Source organism: Pteropus medius, unplaced genomic scaffold (assembly GCF_902729225.1).
Source record: "Pteropus medius unplaced genomic scaffold, Ma_sr-lr_union100, whole genome shotgun sequence".
NCBI lineage: Eukaryota > Metazoa > Chordata > Mammalia > Chiroptera > Pteropodidae > Pteropus > Pteropus medius.
The window spans coordinates 1,826,697-1,844,603 of record NW_024352947.1 but is presented as its reverse complement, the minus strand read 5'-3'; the positions used below and the strand labels follow the sequence as shown (position 1 = coordinate 1,844,603).

At 58.2% G+C, this 17,907-nt stretch overlaps 1 protein-coding gene across 2 annotated transcripts in view; it reads right to left on the bottom strand.

The window, feature by feature from the left end:
- SLC35F3 (solute carrier family 35 member F3) overlaps positions 1–17,907 on the bottom strand; it is a 209,422-nt gene that overhangs the window by 7,724 nt on the left and 183,791 nt on the right. For both annotated transcript variants that reach the window (XM_039850314.1, XM_039850315.1), the window contains one exon: positions 4,986–5,205. In XM_039850314.1, coding sequence (XP_039706248.1) covers positions 4,986–5,205 — 220 coding nt within the window. The remainder of the gene's footprint in view (positions 1–4,985; positions 5,206–17,907) is intronic.

Here is a 17,907-nt window from a genome sequence, read left to right as displayed (position 1 = left end):
CTGGGGGCCGGCGGGGTGCGGGGGGCCGAGCACAGAGAGGGTCAAACGACCGTGCGCAGTGCAGTTTCAGCGCTGGATTCGCGGAGCGTTTTACCTACGGCTCCTTCGCAGTGACCTCAGCCGCGTGTGTCAAAGAGCTACGACCGCCGAGCAGCTCTGGGGTGAGCGCGCTCTGCGGGTTCTCTCGCCGACTCCTCCGAACGGGGAGGTATCGTCATTCACTTCGCTTTACAGACGTGAAGACGGGCTCGGACAGGGTGAGGAACTCACCCGCGTCACCGAGCAGGTGTGTGGCGGAGCCGGGGGACAAATTTCAGGTCCGTCCGTCTGCACGGTCCGTGTTTACACACGTGAACACGAAGCACGGGTCACACAGGCCGCCGCCCCTGTGCTCTGAGGTCTGCACTCAGGTGTCCTTTACGGGGTGAATGTGGTCGAGTCTCGCCCCGGGTCTGAGTGACGCACTTCCTCCAGCGTCTCCCTCCTGCGAGGCTCTCACGTGACGCGCCCCCCACCCCCCAAGACAGAGGCTCCCCACGGAGCACGTGATCAGCCTTCGGCAGGAAGCGCCCTGCAATTCGCCGTCAGTCACCAGCACCTTCCGCCTCACCTGCCGCGTGCATTTCGTGTTCAAATGCTACACGTGCCGTGCACGACGGTCCGTCAGAGAGAGAAACCGAGGTAGCAAGACCACGAGAACCAGGAAGGACGGGGGGAAAGCCAGTGGGACAGCAGGGTGACTTCTGCTCTGGAGGACACAGGTCACGCCAGGATGCTGCTCGGGACAGCCCGGCCTGGCGAGGTGTCAGCGTGACCCGGAGGAGAATGAGAGAAAAGGGAGAAACGCGGGGGAAGAAAGCAGGTAACTCGCAGGTGAGCCGCGGACCCCGAAGGGACCTGAGCCTTTGCAAACTCGGGGCTGAGGTTCGAGGACACGAAGCGGGAGGCGGTGACCTTTCCCTTGAACCCCGCAAGGCGGACCTCCAACCGCTCCTCCCTCTCCGCCGACGGAACCACCGCCAGCTGAGGCTTCGGCCAGAGCCTTGCTCTGCCGGGAGAAGGGGCGAGGGGCAGGGAGGGCGGCCAGCAGCCTTCCGGTGACGTCTGAGGAGCCCAGTCCTCGTGACAGGGTGGTACCGGGGGACAGTGATCCCCCCATTCATGCTTCTATGTGTGGGGGAGTCCCAGCCACAAATCACAGGGCTGACCAGTCCGGCTGTGGGGCACCCTCTCTGTGCATCGGAAGCCCCCGGCTCGTCCTCGCTCCCTGCACCCCTTAGGGCAGAGCCGAGGTGACACACACCCCACGGCTCGGGAACAGGGCCTGAGAGGCGTCCTTCAAGCCTGACGTCCCACGAGAGAGTCCAGTCTACGTTCAAACAAGTGAGCATTTTACCGGCAGCGTGCGTGGGTCCTTGCTCTAGGACGTCACGTCTGCCTTGTGAGCCCGCGTGTCCCTCGCCTTCTAAACCTGGCTGTCCCTGGGCCGGGGTCCCTCGTTCCCCACACCTCTCCTTTCTCGCTCCTTACTGCCCCCCCACGTCCCACTAGGCTCTCCTGAAACAAGGGCTCGGGGATCCAGTCTGGTGGGGCCAGCGGCCTTGAGACCAGGAGGGGGAACAGGAGCTGGGGGCGAGAAAGAAACGAGGCCGGGGGGGCCACTGGCGCTGGCACCCTGCTTAGCACCATGCCGGTGACCTGTCCGGCCCCTGGGGCTGGGACGGCACATCCCCCACGGCCAGACTCCCCTGCCAGGGGCCGGGGAGGGGACGGGGTCAGTGAAGTCTGGCTGCCCCTCGGACTAGCGCTGCTCCCGACTTTTGCCGAACACGTGACGGGCTGCACAGACAGCCCCACTGATGACACTTTTGCAAAATGAACAGGGGAAAGAACAGACTAATCTCTGAATATATTTCCCCTGGCACTTTCCGTCCCAACTCCTGGACCGTTCTCAGAGACTCAAAGACGATTAGCGTTCGGAGGGAACTTTGAGGTCCTCTAGTCTGTCCCTCTTATTTCGGAGACAGGAGAGGGGCCTGGGATGTGGCCCCCAGCCCTTAGTCCTCCTCCATGCTGTGCTCGGGTGGCGGGGGACAGCCTAACGGAGGGAGTGAGAACAGCAGCTGGAGCTAGGGTTCAGGGACGGCCCCCGGGCAGCCCCAAACGCTGGCTGCAATCTCAGACCAAACCGGTCGTGGGACAGTCCAGATCCCTGGGGCTGTGCTGGTGGCCTCAGCCTGTCTGCTTGCCACCCACCATCCCCATCCCCCAGCCCCAGTTTGTCCCCCCTGCTTTGAAAGCCGGCTGTAGTGGGCGCTGATGGCCAGGCAGCCCCACCTTCCGCTCCCCCAGGCCCACAGGCTGGGGACGGTCTCGCCCAGGTGCCTTTCTTGCGCCAGCTGCTGCCCCCAGCTGGGTGGGCTTGGCTTTAGGATGAGCCAGGTCCTACTTGCTCTCACACGCTGTCACTTTTGCTACGTGAAGCCACCTCCCTGCACGGTGGCCGATTCTTACTGTCAACGTGAGAATCAGGAACTCCCATCCAACCGCTCTACCCGGACAAAGGGAGCACGTACCGAGATTTATGGGCCAGGCGTGCATTGCGATTTAATTCTCACACCTGCCCTAGAAGACCAGTATGAACGTCCTATTTTGCAGTGAGGTAACCAAGGCTCAGAGCTGTTCGGCAACTCGCTTGAGGTCCCGCAGCCTGAACACGGACCCACGATCCACACCTGACCCCAGACCAGGTCGCCGGTCATGGCGCTGGACGCCCCAGGTCTGAGCAGCCATGAAGCACGTGGGGAGCGCGTCTAAGCTCACAGCATCGAGCGGCACCAGGCCCGTGTCCTCCAGGCCGTGCGTGGCCAGGATCATCCAGCGTCAGATGGTCCTGCTTCTCTCTGGTCCGTCCCCCCGACCGGGACCTGTGGCTGTCTTCCCAGAACTGCAGCCCCGTGAGCTGAGTAACCATCCTGATAACACGAGTCCCTTCTGCCGCCTGCGCCACAAACGTGATGCTGAGGCCCCACCATGCTCTTCGTGACGGGGTGACCCCAGCCTGTACACTCAGCCTTCCAGGGCGGGGACAGGGTCAGTCCCCTCTGCCCTTGGCAGCCGCCCCCGTGGGGGGGGGGTGCTGGCTAAGCTGGCACCCGAGAACGGCCTGGGAGACCCGTGCACCGGTCAGACACCCCGGGCGGAGCCCCACCTGTGCGTCAGGGCCGCCTCCCAGTCACCCGGCCAGCTGCTGGCGTCTCAGGTTTTCCTAGCTCTCTGCAGCTTTGGAGAAGACGGGAACCCACCCCGACCTGCAGTGACAGGTCACACACCTCTAAGAAGGGTAACGAGCATCAGAGACACCAGAATTCCATCGCCAACACCAGCTCCGTGGACGAGCGCTGGCCTAGTGCCAAAGCTTCAAGCCAAAACTTTGTCCAGGATTCAGGGCTCAGCACGGAGCAAACAGACAAGATGGCCAGGATGGCCAGGCTGCATCAGTCAGGGACACTAGGGGCGACCCTCTCAGCCACTTTCAGCGGTACAGATCGCTACATATCAAGTATTTTCACACCTCCTTCTCCTAATCTCAAAAAATCTGCTTTTTTCTGCTTATGTGCAGAATTAACCTTGAAACTTCTCTTCCCAGTAATGGTCTCACTTGGACTTTGCTCTGGACATCAGAATCATGCCAGAACGTTCCATGAATTCCCTTAGCTCTTTGCCTCACAATGAAGTCACGAAAGGGACACGTCGGTGGCATGGGCCCCAGGACGTCCGCGCCTCCGGTGCCCAGCTGGGCAGGCTGTCTGGACTACTGCCGGAAGTACCTGCGTTTCTTGGGAAGATGCGTTTATTTGCTGAAAGCTTTTCTGGGTGGTAGCGCACAGTTTTTACTCCAAAATTAACTCTAAGCCTCAAAACAAAATTCCCCCCACTGCAAGCTAAAAATGCTGCTCAGCAGTTGACTCATGTCCCCACTGCCGTTTGAGGAACTAGGTGGGTGTGACTCCGCCACTAGGGTGATGTCACCATTCCCAGGACAGTGAGCCAAGGACACACAGAGGGGCTGGAGTCGGCCTCTTGCTGGGAGCCAGCGAGGCCATGCTGACGGGACCGCCCACGCAAAGGGCTCCGAGCTTCGTGGCCAGCCAGCCTGGTCCCGGGGCAGAAGGAGTGACGGGCGGGCTCTAACCGCCAGAGGACTAGCGACGCAGTGGAATCCTTTTTGTCCTTTCTGGGGCGAGGTGATGACGGGCCGGAGCAGCTCCCGGCCACCAGAGAGAGACGAGCAGAAGCCATGAGGATTCCGTTAGGGCTAAATGCCACCTGGTCCTTTTAGTCAGGGCGAGTCCCTCTATGCTCCAGGTGACGTTTGATAGTGCACTTACCACATTTCGTACAACCGTGATGAAATCTGACTAGCTAAATCTGACCCAACGTGAATAAAATTTACTAAACCTCGGTTGCAACAACAAGAGATAATTCCAGAGATCTAGTTTCAGTCCCCCTTCGTCTGCGGCATGAGGGACGTGGAACTGCCCCCGCCACCCCGCCGTCCCGTGTGGATTCCGCACAAGTGTGCCCGGCCCACTTTGCACGCGTGGCCCAGACAACAGGCTGAGACTGCGCGTGGGGACGGAGAGGGGCCCCTGGGCTTTGGCTACGTCTGCGCAGAGGGTGGTGCTGTCGGCGGAGCGTGCCAGGCGGCAGGTGCACCGCCGCCCGTGACAGCGGGATGAGCGCGTCCCCGTCCAGGCCGGGCCCCGACCGGCACACACTTTGGGGAACGCCTGCCGAGATGCTTGAAATGAAAGGCGCTCTGGCGAAAGCTTGTCCCGTATGGTTTGCAAGCAGGTAGGGCTGCAAGGCGCACCGAGCACCGGGCCTCTGCCGGGCTCCGGCTCTGCCGCGAGTCAAAGCGTGTGGCCCAGCGCGCGAGCCAGGCAAGCCGGCGGGCGGGGGACGGAGAACGAGGCACTTACCCTCACTCCCATGAACCTGTCCCTGAGAACGATCCACGAGAGCAAGAACACAAACGCTTTGTTGCAGCAGAAGAGGGCGGAGGCGTCCGTGGTGTTAATTTTCTTTACTGCGTGTAAGTACAGGTAGTTCGTGAGCGTCCACAGCACGCCGAAGGGCGCTGCCCGGGTACAGAACACCTTCAGAGTCAAGCCTTTGTCTCCGAAGAAGCGACAGCATTCCCTAGAACAGGAGAGAAGGCAGTGTTACTACATCCGTGGGTGGGGACAGGCCCGCGTTCCCTAAACCCTGCCTTTTTAAAAGAAAATGTGTGTGGGGGGGATTTTTCTAGCCGTTATTGGTTATAAATGTCTTTCCAGTAAAGCTCTTCGACCTATCGCTTTAGTTCACGCAAGAAAACGTCGCACGAGGCTCTGGTGTCACGGCTACTCCTGCGCCGGGCAGGAACCGGCTGCGACAGGAGGCTGTGCCCCGACCACCCGGGCAGGGGGCCCAGCTCCGCGGACGGGGGCGGCGATCCGATCTGCCACTTAATCGGGAGGAGGAGGGGGCACTAGATTATTATTTTTTTGAGGGGAAAAGTGGGTACTTGAAGAGAACGCATCGAAACATAGTTTTAAAAAATCTGCCCCAAACTGGACCTGTCCTTGGCATCAGGCAAGGGCAGCCGCTCCCTGGGCTGATCCCGTCTGGCGACGGGACAAACGGTGTTAACCATCTCTACGTCTTCTCCGCGAGGCCCTGTTTAGAGTCCGTTTCTCTACCGCGTGGAAGGCCGCAGCCCCGCACCGAGAGGCCGAAGGAGGAAAGAGCAGATCCGGGGGTTCGGCATCCTGAGCGGGAACGAGGGAGGAGACGGCCGCAGAGGACAAGTTTTCCACGCCGTTCCGAAGTCTGGGGCGGGACCAGCGATGGCCGAGAAACCACTTAGAAAAGTGACGCCAACTCCCCATGCGCAGGCGGCAGAGGCGGCCGCAGGCGGGGGGCACAGAGAGGTGCTCGGCCACAGCCAGGCCAGGCCCGGAGACGGACAGGCGAGGACTGGCCGCTCCTACAGCCATCGGCGTCCGGGCTGGAGGACAGGGCTCGGGGACAGGGCTCGGCACACGGACGAGCCAGCAAGCGAGGGCGGGTGCCAGCGAAAGGGAAGATGCACTACCGACTAAGCCACGTGCACGCCGCTGGGGAAGGGCTGCGGCCGGTGCCACTCGACGTTAAAATGCAGCGGTGGCGGCGGAAGCGTCATGACTCCGCTGTGGGACAGCACAGGAGACACGGAAACTCAACCTTTCGCTGAATGCAACGTCCTACGCTGTCCCCAAACACACCGGCACCAAGAACATTCGAATCACTGAATTTACCATGAAACCAGTTCAACTGAATGGACTCCACTCTGGCTTAGTGGAGATGAAATTCTCCTCTGACTAATGGCTTGATATTTACGTTGGCCGCACGATTTTCATGCCATATTTCAGCTGCACTTCCTGTGGGGTCTTCTCGAGCCCCCATAGGAGAGAACGGTCTTCTTTCCCGCAGGAACAGTGACCGGTGGCTGTAAAGTGGCGCCGGTCCCTTGAGGAAGATCAACAGGAAACACAACTATCCTTTCCTGCCGTCAGCGTCAACCTGTTCCAACTGTATAGAGGGGCTCCCCTTCCCAAGAGAACACGGAGCAAGTCGGATTCCTCAGGTCCCCGACGTGCCCGTCCAAGGTCATCCGAGGCCAACCGCACAGTGGCCGTCCAAGGTCATCCGAGGCCAACCGCACGGTGGCCGTCCAAGGTCACCTGAGGCCAACTGGACAACTTATGTCCTCTCTGAGAATCTACATTTCACTCCCCCAAAGCGTGACGGTCCTGAAGTGGTGGGGGAGGGGAGGGGTGCAGACCTGTCTGGGTACTGATGGCCCAGGCTGCTGACCGGAAATGGGGAGTGGGGCTCCATCCCGGAGATGAACCAGCAAGGTTCCTGGGCCCAGCAGAGCTCTGCTGGCCCTGTGAGGGCTCATGGCCAGGAGGGCACAGCTCGGACGGGTGGATCTTGGTTCTAATGAAACCAAGATGATTGGCCCCCGGGCCAGAGCCTTGTGCTGCTCTAAGACCAAAGGCTGTGGTGTGCACTGACCCACGTCAGCCGGCTTGCTCACATGTACCCTTGAGCACAAGGGGAACCCAAGACAGAGGATGAACAGAAATCCATCCTGCCAGAGACAGAGGTGAGTGCAGCAGATGCTCCGACTGACCTCCTCCTGACAGGATAGCCCGAGGCCCCTCACTGCTGGGCAGGCTGAAGGCCGAGGCTGGCAGGTGACTCTCCAGCGTGCCCAAGCCTTTTGGTTCCTACGGACCGAGTTGTGCGTTGGCCAAGATTTAGATGTGCTTTTTTCCAACCCTATTGCGCCAGTTGTCCTTAGTAATTTCAATTGCATAATTCGATTAAAAATTTCCTAAACCAATGCGATCTGAGTGAGAAAAGAACGTTGTTTTTCCCATGCGATCCAGGTTGAGAGCTTCGGGGAAGACTCGAGGAAAGCAAGTCGCTAAAACATCACTACTGGATTAGGTAAGAATGGAACACTGCAAAGACAGCGAAGCTGTAACAACCTGTAGGTTCCACACTCGTGTTGACAGACACCTGCCGCCTTGACATTCTCTAAAGAATGCTTCCCGACGGCCTGGCGTGCTGGCGTCAGACGGGCTCATCATTCACTTCGGATCAACAGGACTTGTTTGTCACTTGTTAAATTCACAATTCTAGACGAGGCGCTGTGGCTGCCGCAGCAAGCGAACAGTGCCTGCTCCCGAGAAGACCGTGGCGGGACTGGGAACGTAGACGGATTCGTCCGTGGGAGGCAAGTTCGAACACCTATCACGTAGCGTGGGGCACAGCAGCACCACAGAAGCCCGGCCCCGTGCGGACAGTGGGCTCACGGGAGGAGCCTCCCTCACAGCAGGTGTGGATTCGGAGCTGCCCCTCGAAGGAGAGGTCGAGCTCAGACAGTGGGGGGTATATCCTTGGAGAGATGAGAGGACCAATTCTGCCCATGAAAAAAGAACAGATGGCTGTAAAAAGGAAATAATCTTGGAGATTAAACAGAAAAATTAAATTAAAATTAAATAGACGAGTTGAAATATAAAGAGAAAAAAAATTAAAGGTTAAGCCAGAATGTCCAATTATGAACTAAAAGAAACTCCAGGAAGAAGAAACAGAAAAAATGAAGTGAAAGAAACCTCGAGAGAAATAATTCAAGAAAGTTGCTTAGAACTACGGGACGTGAGGCTTCTTAACGAAAGGCCCGCGGAGCACTGAGCAAAATGAACAAAGAACCACAAGGCACACGCCTGTGACGTGAGGCGATAAAGACTTAAAAGCTCCAAAGAGAAATAACACATAGGTTAAGGGAGAGGAAACCATCATAGCATCGGACATCTCGATGACAGAAACGCAAGGTCGGCAGTAGTGGCCTTAACGCTTTTCAAGAAAACAATTTCAAGCCAGAATTCTAAAACCAGCCAACTAGCGGTCGGATGGGAGGGCCGAATAAAGACACTCGTATCATCCCCCAAGCAGCCAGAGCAGTGGCTGCCGCAGACAGACTGGGTGCCGAGAAAGAGGGTGCCGTGGTGGCCGCTGTCAGGGGCGTCTCCAGGGGCGTCTGGGGCTAAGCACGCCCGGGGAAGCACTGATAGGTTTCTGAGGTGGTGGGACATTGAGAAAGAAACAGCAGTCACGAACAGAGACCACGGTGCATGAGGCCGGAGAGGCAAACACTGTGGCAGGGTGAAGGACAGGCTGCTCGCGAAGGGGACGGTGGGTCAGCAGCACGTGCGAGCATAAGACGACGAAAACACTCGCAACCCCAAATCGGCACGGCACTGGACTGGAGGGGGCGGGGGCCGTGGGGGAGCGGAGGGACGGAAATCAGGGGACGGCTGTGACCACGGAAGTTCGAATTCATTCAGGTAAGTGGCATAAAAACCAGAGGAACCACCCGCAAGAACAGGGAGCGAGCAGGGGTAAAGCAAGAGAGGCTTTATAACTTTTTAAACTACTGTTTTGATTTTCTGAAGCGTGCACACCTGCATTAGTTGCTAAAGATAAAAACTACTTCAGATGGCGTGAGAGAGGTCGGGGCGCCGTGGCTGAGACGCCAGTGACAGCTCTGAAGAGCGGGTACAAACCAGATACGGAGAAGCTCTGCAGGTTGCAGGGGGCGGCGGTGGCCCAGACGGTTACGTGCCACCCTCTCGTCCAGGGGTGGGGCAGCCAGCCCTGCAGCCCTTGCTCGCTCCTCGCGAACACTCCCAAAGACGCCTTCTCTACTTTTCGGGGCCCTTTCTGTCACCATGTAAATATGTCTAAGCCTCGCCGACCTTAAAACATCCCCCACAGCAAGAGCAAGCATCCGGTCCGCCTTCCCGTCTCTTTCAGGACCAGACCTTGCGGAGTCGTCGTCTGTCCCCGTGCCCCCTGCGCCCGCCTGTCTTCAGCTCGCTCTAACCCGGTGTCCGCCCCCACCACTCATCCAAGTCCCTAGAACCGTCACTCAGGACCTCGGGGTGCTAAACCTGCTAGGCGCGTCACAGGGTGCCTGCCTCCTGCCCTCGGGAGCCTCTGACGCTGGTGAGCGCCCCTCCCCGAGACACACTGCTCGGCCCGCGACCCCGTTGTCCTCTGCCTGTCCTCGCCCTTCCGAGGCCTCCTCCACGAGCCTCCCCCAGACTCCCCCAGGCCGCCCTTCTCGTTTCTCCTCCTTCGACCCTGCGGACGGCCACCGAGCCGCCTCGCCAGCCACCCTGGTTTCAAAGCCCAGGGGGCGACTCTCTAGCCAAGACTTCTTCCCAGCCTCCTTCCCGATCGAGCACCACGTCGCCCGCTCAATCCTCAGCAAGCTGCGGCTCCACGTTCGTACTTCCCCCCAGGCCAGCAAGCTGGGGCTCATTCCTCACCCCCTTTCCTCTTCATCGCCATGGCCTATGGATCATTTCTCCCGAGGATCTGGTCCCCACGGCCACGACCCGGGCCGGGCCCTGCCCCTCACCTGAGTGTCTCTTTCCACGCCGTCTCTCCCCCAACTCAGCCCACCCACGCCCCACGCCACCGTCGGAGGCCTCCTGCGCCCCACTCTCCCTTGGGGCAACGGCCAAGCTCCCCACAGGGCCTTCCTGGACTTGGCCCGTCCTTCGGCCCTGGCCATCTGCACCCTACTCTCAGCCGAAGCCGCCTTGAGCTCATTTCGGTTCCACGAATTCCGTGCTCGTTTTTCATGTGCTCTGGGCCTTCGTGGATTCTCGATTCCCTTTTTCTGAAACACGTCCTTTTTGCTTCTTTCTTTGGCTGCGTTCTTCCCATCCACGGGCCATGGGCTCAGACATCCTCTGGGAGTCACGTACCTATGTGGAACTGGGGCTGCTGTCTGCATAGATATGTATCTGCGTAGATATTCTGCATAGACTGGGGCTGCTGGATATACTGAGAGAGTCTCAGCCATTCCCTTACTACTGAATACTATATTACTCCCAAGTTTCCCTATTATAATAAAAAGGTGGCAGATACACTCATTCTTATAGTTTCCCAGAAACTTTAGAATTTTCCCTAAACAACAACTGCATTCATAATAGAATGATGGGGGGTTTAGAAATGACCCAAGTGTCATTTACGAAACCCGCTAGAGACTCACGTGATTGGGCACACCTGTGCAGTGGACTGTGTCAGAACGAGAACGGGGTCCAGCCCCCGGGATGCACTTGGTTCTCGTTTTGCACGTAAGGGGTCGTCCCCCAGACTTCAGCACATAGTGAAGGATTTTACTGAAAGACAGATGGCAGAATAGCCTAGAAGCATGGCATGTTCCTAGAGCCCGTGCCATTATCTTCATTCACAGTATCGACCAGCAGCTTTTAAGGTGGTTGTAAAAATACTGACTCCGGTGTTAGCAGGAAGGTTGGACTCTATGAACTTGAAAGTGTTTTCAACTTTGAGATCCTGAGATTAGAAAATACAACCTTCTGACAGGCAAAAGTCACAGTGGTGTCCAATGACGAGTAGTGGACCACGGGGTACATGTTTATATCTTTCTTTTTCACTTGCATTTATTAGAGCTTTAAGCTGACAAACGGCAGAGACCAGTTACCAAAGTAACGAATTAGGCTTAAAAAAAAAGTTCAGACATCATCTGAAAAGCGTTACGTGAAATGGTTTCCCCATGTAACCTGCTCACGAGGAAGTGACACTGTGTTTGCGTCTCCCACAGGGATGTTTCAGTGTGACACATCTTCTCTCCACAGAATCCTTGTCAAGGTTCCTTGCATGTTAGAATCAAGTTGTAAACATAACTAGCCTAAACATAAAGAAGATGAACCTTTACAGCGTAACGAGAAACACTGAATCATTTTATTAGCTCGATTCTTCCAAGGTAAGTTTTCTGAGTGTCCAGTAGCGTGTTTTGTTAACAGTGAGTTCCATAATTGTCTGTATGTCTGACTGCATCTGTCCATCCGTCTGTCCATCCATCCATTCATCCAGTTATTGGTGAGTTCTGAAAACACACGCCCAAGAGATTTAAGAGTATAGAAAACACGGCTTCTCGGAGGTTGGTGGTGACGTCCTTTTTGGGGAGGCATCTGAGGGCACTGACAGCATATGAAGAATTTGGTTCCCTGAGATTCTCCCCCAGGAATGATGCAGCCTTCGCCACGTCTGGGCGAAGGAACATTTAAGAAGCAGATCGCATCCACGTCCCACTAACTAGGAATTTCACAGCCTCCTCCACAGGAATCTGTTCTGTTTGGGGCTCAGCTAACGGTTATTTTGCAAGCACGATCGAACAGCAGAAGCATCTGGAAAGTGCAGAGAGCGCTCGAGCCCCGTGCGGGGTCCTGGCTGCAGGGCTCCCGGCTAACCCGTGAGTTACCGTGACGCAGTGACGCAGTCTTGTGTTTCGGGCCACAGGTCGGGACGGAAGCAGCAAAGACAAGACGGTCAAGCGCGTCCACTCACGGTGGAGACCAGAGAGCCTCCCTAGGAAGGCTGGGCCTTCACCCTCCCAGCCTGAAACAGCTCCTGGGACCAGATGCCACTCTGCCTGTGCTGGGGAGTGCGCCCAAACCACTGCCACCTGGAAGCGCGCTGTGCGTGTGAGAGTCCACTTAACCTGCTGGGACTGGACACGACGTGTCCTGCGGTGGGGACACTGCGGGGCCATCCGCCGCAGAACAGGATCTGTTCCGTGCAGGGGGGTGGGTTCTCGTGAGGGTCCTTGGTGCTGAAATGGAACCGGTGGCTCGGGAAGGTTTGACCTTTGACGAGGCGCATCCCGTGACGCAGAGGGACACGGAGCCAAGCGCTGTGCGACACGTCTCAGAAGTAACAGCTGCCGGGCTTTCCCTTGAATCGGCCGCCTTCCTTGCGGCCTCCGTATCCGCGAGGACCCGTTCGGAGGGTCACTGGGCTGGCAACGGCGGGACCGGGAGTACGTGTTCACGACTCACGGCCCCGCAGCACTTTTGTCACAGTGGAGAAGGCACGGGGCACCCGGGCACCTTCCCGTGGTGACCCGAAAGTGGCTAGGTGACATGGGTCGGATGGCGCCCACCCAGGTCCCAGAACTGACCCCCCAGACGCAGATGCTGCACCTCCCACCAGACCACTGCTCTCTTCCGGGAGGAGGAGCCGGTGTCTTAGTCACCTCTGCACCCACCCGCCAGGACCCAGGACAGGGCCTGACGCAAACGCGGTCCTCAGAAAAACTGAGTCACAAAACTCGGCTCTCGGTACTTAGGCCCATTTGCCAACGTCAGTGTGTTGAACTAGAAAGTCCAGCAAGTGGACACTGTGTAGAACCGGACTACCGGTGCTGGCGGATGTGCGACCCGCCGTCCCCGCTTCGGATGCAGCTCAGGCACAGACATGAATTCTGCCTGGGCTGGCGGAACTAGGCAGCAGCAGGGCTCAGTCTAGAACTGGGGGATCCGAACCACTTCCCCTCTGTCCGCACTGATTCTGTGAACCCCTAAGAGCGGCTGGTGTGCCAGGCGGAGAGGAACCCCACCCCGGGGGAGCGGCTCCGGGACGGAAGGCGGGAAGGAAGCCAGCCCCGCGCACTGGTTCCTCTGCCACCTCAGGCTCCGTGTCTGACGGGGGCCTGCGAGGAGCGGAGCGGGGAGGGACTCCGGCTCCCCGGGCTTTGCGGGCATGGACGACCCCAGGTACATTCCCTGCCACTAATTCTGCAAGTGTGTGGGTCATGCTTTTGGGTATTTTCAGGAAGACTATTTAAAACCATGAGCATAAATTCAGGAAAGTCATCCTATTGGCTCACCCTCTGGCTTTATCAACCAATTTCTGCTTTTCCAAACAGGTTGCCTTCAAACCCAAGACATGTAGAGATTTGTGTGATTCAGCCTCAGGTGGACAGGCTGCTTTTCCTGATCTTGAACCTGGAGTAAAACGAAGATGCTGCAGACTCAGCAGGGGCTGGCAGGCGAGGGCTGTCACTCAGGAGAACACGTTTACAGAATGAAATTCTGTTGAATCTCAGGGACAGCGAAGCTTACGAGTGTGGTCAGCTCCACAATGCGCCATCTGAGATGGAACTAATTTATGTCAACTGTGAAGCTCTTCAAGGCTGGTATCAAGAGACGGGGTGTGGGTGTGCGCGCGCTGCTTCTGAAAGCAGTTTCCTCTTTGTCTGTCCGTCCGTCTCCCTCCCCCGAGAACTGGCTCCATCCAAACGAACAGCACAGACGTCTTCCCTGTTGGGTGGGTTTCCACGGCTCGCACCACTGGCTTCTGAGCCTTGGGGACTGTCTAAATACGTCCCACACCCCTGAAGTCACTGGAGACTCCCTGAGATCTGAAGGCTGTCCCCTCTTCAGGTGTTTCTGCGGCTCAGAAAACCCCAAGGCACGGCTGAGTCCTTGCTCGGGCCCCTCCCGCCCAGGCTCAGGCCTGTACCGAGGGGCCTTGTTCTCAGGGGTCCTGCCCACTCCCGGCTTCCGGTTCCCATCTCACTGTGACTCCTATTTGTGGTTCCCTTCCATTCGTCCAGAGCCTGCAAACGCCCAGTGTCGGCCAGCTCTGGTTGTGAGAGCCAGTCTGTTTTCTAGGAAGGCGGAAGCTTCAAAGCGAAGTGGCGCCCACCTGCCTGGGGTGGCAGAGGTGTCTGGAGACGGGATCTCGCTCAGGTGTCCTTTTGGGAACCTGCTGGTAAGACCTAGGAGTTTTAGATCTAAAAATTAATTAGCTGCATGTCTCTCGGCCTCTGTTTCCCACCTGTGAAACGCAGGACCAGTTCCAATGACCTCTGAGACCCTTCAGCGTCCATAATCTATGAATATGTGATTCATAACCCAGTAGCTTTAAAATCTACAGCTGGAAGTAACTCCCTGGCGGAGGCCCGGCCCGGGGACACAGCGCTGCTCGTGAGGCAGCAGGGGGCAGGGCGAGCCGGCTGCTTCCTTCTCTCCTCCACGGGCGCCTCCCTGCTCAGCAATGCACCTGCTCCCTGAGCTTGTTAAAACCTGTCCAGTGTGCTACCCACCCGCCCCCGCCCCCGCACACGCACCGCAAACTCGCCCACCCAAGGCAGGGCATCTGGGAAGGTCACGGGCGTGTGTGGGGTCTGACGCCTCTTCCGGCCTCTCGGAATGCTCCGGCCGGCATCACCACTGTTTCCGTCACTTCTTGGTGACCGTGCAGGAAGCAGATGGTTTCAGGAGCCAAAACTCTTCCCTGACCGTGTTCTCCGTGCCCGGAAGCGAGACCCCGCTGGTCTGCAGAGGGCCACGGCTCAGAAGCCAGATGGCTTCCCCGCTGTCCTCGGCCGCACTTGGATGGGATGGACTGCCTCGTCCGCTCTGTGCTTGTCGTGGTTCTGCACATGAGGGGTGGCCGACCCTAGAGCAGTCGCCGCATCGGAGCAAGGCTCACAGGGATGGTGGACTGCGCCTCACGGACCTCTGCCCCCTTCCCGCAACACGGGGGCTCCAGCGCCACGGCAGTGCCCGTCTGCCGTCCCCTGCAGCTCAGACCCACGGCTGAGCCCAGGCGAGCGCAGTCTGCGACTCTGGGAGCCCCCCACTGCTCTGGGTTCCATCCCTGTCACCCCGCTGCACGGCGCTCACGTGGCTCCCGCCCCGCCTGTGCCGGGTGCCCCATCTGGTCCTCCACCGGGTCACCGTGCTCGTGGGCTTACAGCGCACCGGGTCACCGTGCTCAGTGAACCTGGCACTTACCGGGGTCTGCCATGCTCATGGAGCTTAAAGCGCACGGGTCCACCGATGCTTTCGATGGGCTTACCTGGCGCACACCGGTCACCGATGGCACCGTGGGCTTTCAGAGTACACCCGGGGTCACCCGTGCTGGAAATGGGCTCACACTGGCGCACTGGGGTCACCATGCTCATGGGCTTACAGCGCACCAGGGTCACCGTGCTCGTGGGCTTACAGCGCATCTGGAAAGCGCCAGGCCCCGCTGTAGGTGTTTTTGCCTCTTAGATGCAAGAAGACAGACAAACTGGTGAATGCCAACTGCGGTAGCTTCTGCAATCACAAAAGTCCCTCTACTGGCGGCTCTCTGCTACTCTCTCCTGTCATTTCAGGGGAAATGCTTCTCCTCCTGATGCACCCCCAGTCCCCCCAAGCTCTAGCCAAGGTCCTTGTGCTGTGGTCCAGGGACCAGCGGCATCATCAGAAATGGAGAACCCTAGGCCCCGCCTCACTCCTCCTTCTGGAGATCAGAATCCGCGTTTTTAACAAGTCCCCTCAGAAGCCCGGATGCACGTCAGCATTTGAGAAGTGCCGCCCACCCCCCCGCTACCTGGACGCAATGGCGAGTGCTGATGTGTGTGTGTTGGGGGGAAGCAGGCCCGCGCCCCAAGCCGGGCTCTGTCCCTCGGCGCCGGCAGCCGCCGCGGTTGGCTCTCGCCTTTTTCAGATCTCCGGTGAGGAGTCCACTCTTCTTCTGAAGTGCAGGGCCAGACCTGCCGGTGGAGCGGTCACATCCCCGGCCGCACGCGAGGCCTGCAGGCTCTCCCGGGACCGCGTTCACCCTGAGGACGCTGTGGCCTGGCTGGGTCTTCGCCGCTGCTTCGCTTCCGCTGCCTGGCGGGGCTCCCCGTCCTCGATTTCAAGGACGGCATTTTATGGAACTTCTTATGCAGGTTTATGCAGAACTTCTACGTGTTGGAGCGAGTTGGGGAGAGAAGTTTCTCACATCAGCATGGTGTGCATACGGACTGGACGTTCTGGTGACCAAGGTCCCCCAGGACCCAGGATGCCCGAGGAGGGCAGTCCTCCCCTGTGGAAGCTTAATACAAAAACATCGCTGAGCACCGAGTAAGCAGCCTGTCAAGGTGTGGGGCACCGAGCCGGGCTCAGACTTGTCCTCGTCACAGGTACTGTCTCTGCTGCCACTGTTTCTCTGGGTTATTGCAGCATGATGCTTGCCATTCTCGGTCCAAACAGCCGGGGACGCCAGGGGCTTCTGACGAGGTCCAGAGGAAACGGCCCCCGTTGTAACGGGCGGACCCACAGCTGTGGCAGCGCTTGGTTCTTACTGCTTCGATGGGAGGCAGCGGGGGTCAGTGTATAAACCATAGGAACGTTTGAAGCCAGAGAGACAAAGATTAAACCCCGCTTTTCTACTCGTCACTGGAGGGCCTGTGAGAACCTTCTGGAATCTTCGAGACCCTTCATCTCCTCATGGGGAGAACAGGCCTTTAACAGCAATCTCCCAGGAGCAGGGTGGCGGTCAGATGAGATGACGAGCTGGGCAGTCCCGGAGCGGCTGACGGGCACAGACCTCTTGTGTCTGACGGGCACAGGCCCCTAGTGTGTGAGCCTCTCTGCCCTTCCGCTGCCTGCGGGTTTAGGAAAATACTCTGAGGCTTCGGTCTAAGCTCCCAGGAAGCCGAAGAATGTCCTTGGCACTTTGTATCAGTAACAGCAGACGAGCGATCAGTCTGCCCGCATGTCATTAGTCTTTTGTTAATAGTCACTAAACCGCAAACAAGCCACAGGGGGCTTCGGAGCGGTACTAACTGTGTAACGATCCCTATCTCGAGCATGTCAAGTCCTCCGAAATCCTGGATTGCCCTCGATCATCTCCATGCCCGAGTGCTGTGAGTTCCACCACCTTCATCTTCCCAGGTGCAGTGCTCTGGCCTGGGGTTGGGATGGGGGGTTGGGGCTGGCATGTCTGCGCTGTGGTACAGACCCCGCACTTGACCGTTTGGTGACATACAGATTTCTCCTACACCACCCTCAACACGGAGGCCACTGTCTGTCAACCCAAAGTCACCACGAAGGGAGGAACTGGAACTTAAGCTGAGAGACAAGGTGAATTTTCGAGCGAGTTTTCCCAACGCAGCGGCACCCGCGGGTGCTGGCGAGGCAGAGGCAGCAAGGAGCGGCGGCTGGAGGCGCAGGCCGCAGAGGAGCCAGGCCACTTGGGTCTATACCTGCGTAGGACAGTGATGTGGGCCAGTGACCTCGCCTCTGTGTCTCGGCTCAATCATCTGTAAAACGGGAATAATAACGCTACCCACCTCGTGTGGTCGTATTGTTTTGTACAGGTCCTTGGATGAGTGCCAGGCACACAGCAAGCATTTGATAAGTGTTGGCTGTTACTAGTGATTTCAGGGGTGCACGCGAAGCCCTCCTTAAGAAGCCTGACCAGGCTACACGCCCCAGCAGGGCCTGGGGCTGCGTGGTGGGCAGACCCAGAACCCAGAGGTCACTCTTCCGCCAATTAGCTACGTGACCGGCTAAGTCACTTGACCTCTGTGAATCTTATTCCCAGTACAGGTGTGAGTCACAGCCGGCAGGAGTCCCGCGAGGGTGAAGAGAGCACGTGGGCCAGCGTGGCACCTGCCCGGTGCATCGCAGGGCCAGGTGCTCCTCCAAAAGGCAAACCTCGGGACTT